Genomic DNA, 11,596 nt, shown 5'->3' with positions numbered 1-11,596 from the left:
CCTCCAGGTACCGCTTCATTCTCTCATTTTTGCATTTGTAGCCGCCATTGATTTGACTTATCACCACCTGGGAGTCGCAGTGTACGATCATGTTCTCAGTGCCTGCTGCCTTAGCAAGGTCTAGCCCTGCTACCAGTGCTTCATACTCGGCCTCGTTGTTGGTTGTAGTGAAGTTCAGCCAGATCATGCACTCTATTTTATCTCCTTCAGGGGTCTGGATTACCACACCAGTACCTCCTGTGTGCCTGTTAGAGGATCCGTCCGTGTGGATGCTCCACTGTGCGCTTATTTCTGCCCCCACGCCTTCCGATCTAGAAGATTCTGCAATGAAGTCAGCAACGACTTGCCCCTTTATCGCATTTCACGGCCGGTACTGTATATCAAATTCACTCAGTTCCACTGTCCATAATGCCATGCGTCCAGCCGTCTCCGGGCTACTCATGGCTCTCCTTAGGGGTTGGTCCGTCAAGACTATTATTGTGTGCGCTTGGAAGTATGGCTTGAGCTTTCTTGCCGCAGTTACTAGCACGATGACCAACTTCTCCATTTGAGGATACCTCTCTTCTGCTTCTCGGAATGCCCTACTTATAAAGTAGACGGGTTTCTGTGATCCATCCTCTTCCCTAATTAGGGCTACGCTGATTGCCACTTGTGAAACTGCCAAATAGAGGTAGAGTACTTCCCCAGGCTTTGATGGGCTGAGCAACAGTGGGGATGCTAGGTACTTCTTCAAGTCCTCAAATGCTTACTGGCATTCGTCCATCCATACGAACGACTTTCTCAATGTACAGAAAAATGAAAGACATTTTTCCGTCGTCTTTGAGACGAACCTATTTAGGGCCGCAATTTTACTGTTCAATCTTTGCACATCCTTGACTGTTTTTGGCGATTTTAACTCCATGATGGCCCGAACCTTCTCCGGATTAACTTCTATACCTTTATGGGAAACCATAAACCCCAAGAACTTCCTCGTTGTTACCCCGAATACGCACTTGTTCGAATTTAACTTCATATTATACGACCGGAGCGTGTCGAAGGTCTCCTATAAGTCTTTCAGGTGGTCATGTTCGAGAAGGCTCTTTACAAGCATGTCGTCAACATACACTTGTACGTTCCTCCCAATCTGGTGTGCGAATATTTTGTTCATTAGTCGCTAGTATGTTGCTCCCGCGTTCTTGAGCCCAAACGGCATCACCTTGTAGCAAAAAAGCCCTTGACTTGTGACAAAGGAGGTTTTCTCTTGATCAGCCTCGTCCATCTTGATTTGATTGTAGTCGGAGAAGGCATCCATAAAGCTCAAGAGTTGGTGTCTTACCGTTGAGTCTACTAGTGTATCAATCTGAGGTAATGGGTAACTGTCCTTTAGGCATGCCTTGTTGAGGTCCGTGAAGTCGACATACATTCACCACTTCCCGTTGGCTTTTTTGACCATCACCACGTTAGCTAACCAGTCGGGGTAATATACTTCCCGTATGAAGTCTACCTCGAGTAGTTTCCTGACCTTCTCAACTATTGCTTTGTCCTGTTCTTGAGCGAATACTCACTTTTTCTGTCTTACGGGCGAAAACATGGGGTTCATATTCAACTTGTGAACTATGACTGAGCGATTAATACCGGGCATGTCCTCGTGGCTCCAGGCGAAAACATCCTGATTATTCCTGAGGAATGCTGTGAGGGCCTGCCGTGTGGGTTGGCTGGCCAATGTCCCCATTCTAGTCATCCGTTCGGGCCTTGACTCGTCTAGAGTTACTTCTTCTAGTTCCTCTACTGGTTCTGCTGCGACCCGCTGCTTTTCTATGCACATGGTTTGCTAGTGGTCATCCATCTCCAGCATGGCTATATAGCACTCGCGGGCAACCACCTGATTTCCTCGTAACTCCCCGACCCCGTACTCCGTGGGGAACTTAATCATTATGTGGTATGTTGAGGTTGCTGCCTTCTAGGCGTTAAGGGTAAGTCGTCCAAGGATAGCGTTGTACGTTGATGAGCAGTTTACTATGAGGAATGTCACATCCCGAGTGATCTGTTAAGGATAATCGCATACTGTCACCAAAAGTGTGACCGCACCCAATAGGAATACTCTCGTTCCTCCAAATCCCACCAGCGGCGCATTCGTTGGTATCAGTCGTTCCCTATCAATCATCATTTGCTGGAACACAAGGTAATATAGGATGTCCACCGAGCTACCATTGTCGACCAACACTCGGTGCAAGTTATACTCTCCTACTCGTAGGGTGACAACCAACACGTTGTCATGCGGATGGTGAAGACGTCGTGCATCTTCCTTTGAAAATCTGACAATTGGGCTATCTCTCCGCGCTATCTTTGATACTGAGCCCGCCTTCTTGGATGTCCTGGCTGTCGATGTTCCCCCTACAATCATTCTTATGTCTCCGAATAGGGATCTAGGACGCTCATTATCCCTTCGGGGCTGCTGCTCTTGAGGTGGCGGGTCCATCCTCTCTTTTCTGATGAACTTTTGTAATTTCCCTTGTCTGATGAGGGCCTCTATCTGTTGCTTTAAGTCATAGCAATCTGTTGTGTCGTGACCGTGATCGCGGTGGAAACGGCAATATTTGTCTCTTGATCTTTTGCTGGGATCTCCTTTCAGTTTCCCGGGGAAGGTTAGAGCCCCCGTCCTTGATTTGCATTAGGACTTGTTCTATTGGGGCAGTCAACAGGGTGAAGCTCGTGAACCTCCCCCCTGGTGGCTTAGAGCAGCGCTCATCCCTTCGGTCTCCCATTCTTGGCCTCTTCGACCCTTGGTCCTGTCGTGCTTCTTCCTGCCGCTCCCTTTTCCTGGGTTTTTCCTCTTGGGCCTGCAACGCGTCTTCCGCGTTCATGTATTTGGTTGCCCTGTAGAGTACTTCTGACATGGTCTTAGGGTCATTCTTATATAAAGAGAATAGAAATTTGCCTTTACGCAACCCGTTCGTGAAAGCTGCTACTAGTATTTTGTCGTTAGCTTTGTTTATTGAGAGTGCTTCCTTATTAAAGCACGTTATGTAGGCGCTTAGCGTCTCGTCCTCCTGTTGCTTAATACTCATCAGGTAGGCTGTGAACTTCTTATACCTGTGTCCTCCAATGAAGTGTGTAGTGAACTAAGCGCTCAGCTCCTTGAAGGTGCTGATGGAGTTTGGCGTCAGTTGGCTGAACCATACCCTTGCGGGGCCTTTGAGTGTTGTGGGGAAGGCCCTGCACATGATCTCGTTTGTTACCCCCTGAAGGTGCATTAGGGTCTTGAAAGTTTCTAGATGGTCCAGAGGATCCTTCACGCCGTCATAGCTGTCTATATGCGGCATACGAAATTTATGGGGTAGGGGGAAGGAGTTCACGGTCGCAGTGAAAGGCGAGTCGATGCGGTTGACTAAATCGTCAAGGTTACTGGAAACTCACCCCTTGAGTGCGTTCATCATAACCTCCATTTGTTCCTTCATCGCCTACATCTTTGTGACAATATGTGGTGGAGTCGCATCCATGAGGGATGGCATGCTCAAGTTCTGCCTCTCCGGTCTGCTTAGGGTGTGGCTGCCTTCAGGTTTCTCCTGGTTTTTTCTTGCAGCGCTGGTCCCTTCTTGATCTTCTTGTTGGTAATTCGGTGTTGCATTCTTTTGGTGCAGCTGTTCTTCCAAGTCGTGGTTTTGTTTGGTGAGATGTTCCACGGCGGCAGTGAGAGTTTGAACTTGTCTCTCGAGGGCAGTCGTGGGTGGTTCCTCTCCTTGAACGTCGTTAGTGGTTGCCATCGAGCGAGTGAGTACCATGCAACCCTTTAGTTCGGGAAGCGATAGTATGGCTTATGAATCTCAACTAAGTTTTTACCCCACAGACAATGCCAACTGATGATGCCGAGAAATTCACCAGTGAGCCACACGATACCTACGTGCTCGAACGTGAACCTGCACGATACAAAGAAGAAAAACCTAACAGAGAGCACCGGTGTGGTGCCGGCCAAATACCCTCCGAAGGCTAAGTCAGAAATATTCTCACAACTCTAGAGTGCTAGAGAGTGTAAATTATGTATATCTTGGTCTATGAGAGTATTGGGGCTTTTATAGTAGTAGAGAGTGGAGCCCTCCTCTTTGGCGCGGAAGTCTTTTCCTTATAGGACTCTTCTCGCAGAATCCTAAACGTGATGGACAAGATATTTCCTTGTGGGAAGATTCATATTGATGTACGTATCCTCTAGAATCCTCTTTGTGCTAGAATTCCTTTGATCTTGGGATTCTTCCACATGTGCCACAAGTATCTTGCGACTAGGGTTTTCTTTTGGTTGTATGGCAATTCGGACTCGTCGCCATTTCAACCGTTCAATCTGGACCCGTTCATAACTGACTGTAGATATTTGGCCTGTCCACTATCGGCCCACGGAGGATGGCCCGTCAGGCCTATATCATGGAGATTTTCACCTCTTCAAAAAGTATTTGTGAAAATATTAAAGTTGTAAAACTATTTTTGTAAAATAGGTTTTTAGTGCGTCACATGCATCCTGCTAAGTCAATATACTGATAACATGTGACCCAAGTGTAATCATCTTTGAGAAAGGATTATTTAAAAAGAAAAAAAAAAAATCATCTTTGAGAAAGAAGACGAGTGCTTGAATTCATTATCCATGTTAGCATATGAAGTGTTCAACTCTATAAAACAAGTTAAGAAAAATTGTTATTTTGTAAAATAAGTTTAAAATACTTTATCAAATAATTTTTAAAATAGTACAATTCATTAAAAAAGACAACTAAAGGAAAAATTATCCTTTTACAACCCAATACTGTTTCTCTATGGGAAAAGATTATAAGAATGGATTGCATGTTGGCTATCGACATATTAATTAAAATCAACATGAACAATAGGACATACTAAACCAGGGTCATAGAACTGAGAGAGGGAGAGAGAGAGAAGACAGACAAGATAGCAAGTTTTAACAATGTAGCTGCAAGTGTGCACCTACAGAACTTGAGCAATAACACAAATATTAGACACCCATATTTCTATCTCCAAGAAGTGCCAATTTTATTTTGTTAACCTTGGCTACCACGTCTTTGATGTCGGGTCTTGCATTTGGCAATTCTTCAGAGCACTTCAAGCCTAATTCTAAGATAGATGAAATAATAGTTTGTGTGACTGTCACATCTCGTCCATCTTCTCTCCTAAGTAAATTGTGGTCGACGACTTCCATTCTGTCAAGATGTGATGCAATCCATTGTCTCATACCTAGTTCTCCAATAAACATTTCATCAATGGGTTTCTTTCTTGCTATCATCTCCAACAATATTATCCCATAGCTATAGATGTCGCCTTTGGTGGACACTCTCCCTTCAGAACCATACTCTGCCACACTCACATATGTCAAGAAGTCATGAAGTTAGTGATCCACATGCTTGTAAAAAAAAACACTTTTCAAAAATATCCTTTTATTATAGATTGAGTTTAAATCACACCTAATGTAAGTTTATTAATACTATATCAATTTTAATAAATATATATTTTGAAAAATCTACCATAGAATGACATTTTGACAAGTCTCCTTTGTTGTTGGATCAATACCCTCCATGCTTGCAATTACAACTTTTGTTGTGTTCATTTACTATTATGCCCTTATATTTACCTTTGTTATGGAAATGATTATCAGGTTTAACACACAACAAAAGCAATTTTTTTTTTTTTTTTTTGGGTAGGGCGAAGGAGGGGATTTTGAAATAAAAAAGCCTTGAATACGAAACCATCTCCAAATGGAAAAGTTCCAAATTGAATTTGAGAGATTTGAAGATGTATCTAATGTGTTATCGTGGGACAGGGAAGATAAAAAGGACAATGGAAAAGTTTTTTGATTGACAACCGAGAAGTTTTTAGATTCTCATTCTCACTTAATTAACACTGTTTATTGAAATATTTAATTAGACAAGTGGCTGAAAGTTAAGAGGATAACTTAAGGAACAACATACAAAACATTGTTTCTAAGCTTTTCCCTGGTTGAAAAATGCCTAAAGTCCTAAATTTATGCAATTGTTTTAATTTGAAACCTTTGTCCATCTCCTTTATTCATTTCTATTATATTTGGTAGTAACGTAGCAAATAAAAGTAAGGATCTTTGATTAAACTCTATGTTTCACCTAATTAATTTTGTTTATAAATTAAATTGGAAACCATTGAGCAAAGAGAGTAAAGAGTGAAAGCTCCATTTAGAGTGAGAATTTTTTTTTTTGGAGTGAGAAAGTGAAAATGGATCTTCTATACCATAAAATTGAAGTTGGCTACCTAGGTGTGGGAGGGAAGGAACTGAGTATGAAATAGGAATTGTGGGCTTGGCTCAAGAAGGAAAAAAGTGCTACATGCACGTCAAATCCTGGCCCAACCCATGTTCTTGAGCCCGAGAAGGAAAGATAAAGAAGCCAACCTCCCGAGGATCCCAAAGAGCAAGCACCCCTCGGGAATTCCTAAGCAAGCCGATGATGCTACGAGACAAGAAACCAAGGGAGGAGGGAGGGACAAGTGAACAAAGAAGAAAGAAAATATCTAAATAAAGTTGTCATCACCTCCGCATTTGATGCACTGCACCAACTCAGGTGGTCGCATTAATGAATGAGTGACTCTTGAACAGTGGCCTCACAACTTGTAGCACAGTTTACCCACCTCTAGCACAGCTCTGATGGGACAAGCATCCAAAGGAAGGACCCTGGTTGTACAAGTGGAAGGCTAGGATGTAATCCTAAGGACTATAGAAAGGAAATGAATGCCTCTAAAAAGAAAAAGGAGGTGGAGTGAAAATGGATCATCTTGTATCAAACCTTTAAGCAAATCCTTATGAACCTTGCCTCCTCAGCCAGACCTGAGGAAGTGTTTTATCCATATTTCGTTCTTCTCTTTATTACTTTACAAGCCTTAACTCCAATGATTTTGTATTTGGATCACAATGAAGCACTAAAGTTGACTTTGCAAACCCACCCTTTAACAAATTAATTGTATTGGGCTTAATGAATTTGAGCCCACCATTCTAAGTGGGCTTTGCATCCCAAGACCCCCACACTAGGTAAGAAATAAGTTTTATGAATAGTTTCTTGTTTTTCTATGCTTTGTTATTGTTCAAAATATCGAAGACGGACAAAACTTAAAATTGAAATGTTTCATAAGTTTGTGAATTTAATTGACAAATTGAAACATTTTATAAGCTCTATGTTTTTTTAACTAATTTCCCCATAAGTGGGCATAAGCAGGGAAGTCAATATCATATTGGTACCGGCCGTATCGCAGAAATATACTATATTTGCTATTAAACCAATTTTAATACTTCTCAAAAATGTATCAAAAAGAAAACTGCATTGTATCGGCCTATACCAGGAATATCTCAGGCATTTCAGTCAGTAAAATATATATATATATATTTTTTAAAACAATAAAATTTAGAATTTTTTATATAAAAAAACACATAATTTAAGTTAATATAGTGGTTAATGTACTTAGACTAATATTTGGGCTTATAAAATATGTGGATTTTAAATTTTTTGTTGATAAACATAAAAATTAGTAAATTTGTTCTTACATAAATAAATACACACACACATATGTATGTATGTATGTATGTATCTATTGAAATATATAAATAGCAGTAATCTCAAAACGGGACACCAGTATCAATCGGCACTAAAATATTTCTTTCTCTTGGCTAAACTAAAATAGTCTCTAGTACGAGATTGACTCCTTTAGGCATAATACCATATAGTTATGCTAACAAGATGAATATTGAAACTGCAACTAATCGATCTAATTGAATTAATTCAAATATGAATTGAGCATGACTCATAAAATAAGCGGCCTTGAAAGTTGATATAATTTTTTTTTAAAGAAAAATAATAATAATTTTGTAGAATAATTATTCCTAGCGAGCACATAAGAGAAACAAACAGACAATTAATTAGTTATTAATTGAACCAAACAAACGCCAGTTTAAATGAATTGAACATAGTGTATATTCATATGAATAAAATGCAGCTATAAAACTAAACTAATGAGTACACTAATCATTCAAAAAATTAGCCATTATTAATGTTATTCACGAAATTAACCTATTAATGAAACAAATATAGATGAATTCACGTATACCTGGTGCGATGTAGCCAATTGTTCCAATTGTTTTGGTTTGGGTTGCATCCTTGTTTTCAACTAAAATCTTTGCAATGCCAAAGTCACCAACATGTGCAACCAATTCCTCGTCTAAAAGGATATTACTTGGCTTCAAATCACAATGCACCACGGATTCCGATTGTCCATTGTGCAGATAATCCAATGCTAATGCAATATCAACCATAATGCTTACTCTCTGTACAAGAGTCAAGTGGTAGTTGTGAGAGTATAACCACTTTTCAAGGCTACCATTTGGCATGTACTGTAGCACTAAAGCTCTAAACTCGGGGTTGGAGCATGTACTAATAATTTTAACTAGATTCCTGTGTCGGACTGCCCTTAACACCTTGCATTCAACATCAAAACTTTTGAAAGCACCCACTAATTGTGGGTTTAGAACTTTGATAGCAACAGTGATCCCATCAGATAGTATTCCTTTGTACACAGAACCAAAACCTCCTGTTCCAAGCAAGTTGCTTTCAGAAAAGTTGTTTGTCCCACGATAAATCTCTTGATAAGATATCATTCTGTGATTCAATTGAAACAATGTGATAGGTAAACCTGGAATCTCCATGTTAGATTGTGGATGCCTTCTTAGCACAATGACCAATGCTACAAAGATTATTATTGATCCAATGGCAGGAATAATATATTTGAGCAAAAGTTGTTTCACCCTTGATCCTTGAGAACTTAGACTTGTGCAAGGTGGAACTCCAAAAGTTGAATTCCCACAAAGTGCTACATTACCTAAAAATGATTCTGCTGTGAAGTTTGCAAAAGGTCCACCAAATGGAATCTCTCCTGATAAATTATTGAAGGAAAGATTCAAAAACTTGAGATATCGAAGTTCCTCAATAGATTTAGGAATTGTACCGAATAGATAATTGTTTGAGAGGTCCAGCTGATCCAATCCTTTCAAGTGTCCAAAAGATTGTGGAATGTTTCCTTGGAATTTGTTCTTTGACATGTTTAGATAACTTAGGCTTTCAAATGAACCAATGACACTCGGAATATTTCCAATAATTTGGTTACAAGACAAGTCCACAAATACAATAGCAGCCAATTTTTTTATATTTGGAGACAAAGATTTGGCGAGGGAATTTGATGATAAATCTAAGAACAATAAATTCTCAAGGCTCCACACATTCAATGGGATTGATGATGTTAATCTATTATGACTTAGGTTCAATTTCTGCAAAAGACTGAGGTTTCCAATGCAATCTGGGATGGATCCAGAAATTTTGTTATTTGAGAGAAGTAAATCTCCCAACTTCCTCAGCTGACAAAGCTCTTGTGGAATGTTTCCACCAATATTGTTGTCTCTAAGATACAATCTTTGCAACCCCTCCAATTCCCCTAATGTTGACGGTATATTTCCAGACAAATTGTTATAGCTCAAATCAAGAAAGTTCAAGTTTTTCAAGGAACCAATTCCTATTGGAATTTGACCCTTTATTTGGCTTTGAGATGCAACAATAGTTGTAAGTGAAACTGAAAAATTTCCAATGACATCTGGAATTGTAACATTCAAGGGATTGATAGCTATATATAGCTGCTCCAAAAATCTGCAATTAGTCAAAGATGAAAGGAAACTATGTTCTTGATCTCCATGCTTCTCTATTAGCTGATTCTCACTGATATATAGTGTTTTGAGATATTTTAAATTTCCAAGACTTCTGGGTATAGGTCCAGAGAGAAAGTTTGTAGTAAAATCTATGTCAATGAGGTTGGAACAATTTGAAATATATGATGGGAGAGGACCACTAATTTTGTTACTATTAAGAAACAAAGTTTCAAGATTAGTGCAAGAGGTCCTAGTATTTAATGGAAGATTTCCAGAGAAGGAATTTATGGTCAACAAGAGATATTTTAGAGATGTAACATTGAAAATATTTTGGGGTATTGTCCCTGTGAGATTATTATCAGCAAAATTCAATCTAATCAGATTTTGGAGACTCCATGTATCACTTGGGATGCTTCCACTGATGTGGTTTTTTTCAATGGAAAACATTTGCAACATTGACAAGTTGCTTATGATAGGAGGTATATTTCCATTTAAGTCATTACTTCCAAGAAGCAGCACTTCAAGCTTTTCTAAACTCCCAAAACCTTCTGTAATACTTCCATCAAACTTATTGTCTGACAGAGATAAGATTGAAAGCTCTCTGCAGTTATTAAACTGTGAGGGGAGCTTACCGCTGAATTCGTTGCGGGAAATATATAGTCCTTTAAGATTAGGACAATGGGTGCAAAGATCCATTGGAAGGGTTCCTGAGAAGTGATTTTCTGTGGTAGCAAGAACCGTTAGAAAAGAGAAGTTAAAAATAATGAGAGGAAATGGACCAGTGAGGCTATTGTACTGCAAATTCAACATCTCTAGTGATGAAATATTGCTGAGAGACGATGGAATTGTACCCGTAAGACGATTATCACTAAGATGTAATTCACGAAGCTTTGGTAACATGCCCAAATCTTTTGGTATGACACCGCTGAAATTGTTTTCTATAAGAAATAAATATTCAAGCTTGTGGCAATTATGTATAGTTGGAGGGATACTACCTTCCAATAGGTTGTATGACAAACGAAGTTCCCTCAAGCGGTGTAGATGACTTATCCCATGTGGTAGAACACCATAGAAGCTGTTGTTAGTGAGATCAAGTGAGACTAGGAAGGAGAGGTTGGCAATATGAGGTGTAATGGTGCCTTGGAGACCCACGTAGGAAAGGTTCAAGGCTGTGACTCTTTGTCTGCGTCGGCTGCAAGAGACCCCAAACCAGTCACAGAAGTTTGTTGTGATGGACCAGTTACTAGCTGCGAATACAGTATCGTTTGGACCAAAACTGATACTAGATTTGAAGGCAATGAGAGCTGACTGATCGGTAAAGTTGTTGGAAGACTGTGACAACTGAAGTATGCATGGCTGCACTAAAAGAAAAGCTAAGAGCAAGAGAATGGATGGCCTTTCTATAAGCATCATGAGTGTGCACAGAGGCTCTTTGGAGTATGGGGTTGGAACTGGATGGTCCTGCCTTCTTCTCAGCTTTTTATAACAAAATCATTTTGGATGCTTGACAATAGTCACACTGTGGCCTTCTTGAAAAAAGAGAGATAGATGGGTGATAATCATGAATGATAAATGGGTTCTACGACTAAGTCTATAAACATAAAAATCTTTTTACGATTACTAAACGGAATTCTAAGCATTATTGGCGTGAAATTATGGAGGTTATCCATTGCACCCTAAGCTTGCCCAATGGACAATGAGATTTATTTGTCATAATCTCCTGTCTATTTTGGTGACTTGGTGGTTGGTTGGTGGCGATAGTGTCAAACAAGAAAACAAATTCGTCAATAAGATCAATAGGGTTGGTGTTCCAAATTTCAATTGCGTAAAGAATTGGTTACTCTTCTATATATTCGTGGTTGCAACTTGTAAGTTCTTCCTCTGCGCAAAGTCGTAACTCTTAAGGTCCCACTGCCT

The 11,596-nt window shown here is 39.8% G+C and overlaps 2 protein-coding genes across 3 annotated transcripts; both read right to left on the bottom strand.

Moving 5' to 3' along the window:
- Positions 1-2,026: 2,026 nt before the first annotated feature.
- On the bottom strand, positions 2,027-3,743 carry LOC111986047 (uncharacterized). The gene is made up of 3 exons (XM_065759813.1): positions 3,445-3,743; positions 2,698-3,072; positions 2,027-2,639 (listed from the first exon to the last, which is right to left on the bottom strand). The coding sequence occupies exons 1-3, from the start codon at positions 3,741-3,743 to the stop codon at positions 2,027-2,029; spliced, it is 1,287 nt and encodes a 428-aa protein (XP_065615885.1).
- Positions 3,744-4,695: 952 nt separating this feature from the next.
- On the bottom strand, positions 4,696-11,297 carry LOC112005185 (receptor kinase-like protein Xa21). 2 transcript variants are annotated; one of them, XM_065759821.1, is made up of 3 exons: positions 8,677-11,297; positions 8,095-8,574; positions 4,696-5,325 (listed from the first exon to the last, which is right to left on the bottom strand). In XM_065759821.1, exons 1-3 carry the CDS (start codon positions 11,090-11,092, stop codon positions 4,970-4,972), a joined length of 3,252 nt encoding a protein of 1,083 aa, XP_065615893.1. In that variant the 5' UTR covers positions 11,093-11,297; the 3' UTR covers positions 4,696-4,969. The 2 variants fall into 2 exon arrangements, with proteins under 2 accessions (XP_065615893.1, XP_023893205.2); XM_024037437.2 differs by having other exon boundaries at positions 8,095-11,296.
- Between the last annotated feature and the right edge of the window lie 299 nt (positions 11,298-11,596).

Source organism: Quercus suber, unplaced genomic scaffold (genome assembly GCF_002906115.3).
Source record: "Quercus suber isolate HL8 unplaced genomic scaffold, Cork oak 2.0 scaffold_343, whole genome shotgun sequence".
NCBI classification, from domain to species: Eukaryota; Viridiplantae; Streptophyta; class Magnoliopsida; order Fagales; family Fagaceae; genus Quercus; species Quercus suber.
The sequence above is the reverse complement of the archived record's forward strand: the minus strand, read 5'-3'. Positions and strand labels throughout refer to the sequence as shown.

What these genes read in the sequence shown, in the direction of transcription:
- LOC111986047 (XM_065759813.1), bottom strand. Translation starts at nt 3,743, where the DNA reads ATGGCAACCACTAACGACGTTCAAGGAGAGGAACCACCCACGACTGCC. An exon ending in CCACATATTGTCACAAAGAT is followed by an intron (nt 3,073 to 3,444) that starts GTAGGCGATGAA and finishes TGGAGGACACAG; the next exon opens with GTATAAGAAGTTCACAGCCT. An exon ending in TCTAAGCCACCAGGGGGGAG is followed by an intron (nt 2,640 to 2,697) that starts GTTCACGAGCTT and finishes ATGCAAATCAAG; the next exon opens with GACGGGGGCTCTAACCTTCC.
- LOC112005185 (XM_024037437.2), bottom strand. Translation starts at nt 11,092, where the DNA reads ATGATGCTTATAGAAAGGCCATCCATTCTCTTGCTCTTAGCTTTTCTT. An exon ending in AATTGGCTACATCGCACCAG is followed by an intron (nt 5,326 to 8,094) that starts GTATACGTGAAT and finishes TGAGTGTGGCAG; the next exon opens with AGTATGGTTCTGAAGGGAGA.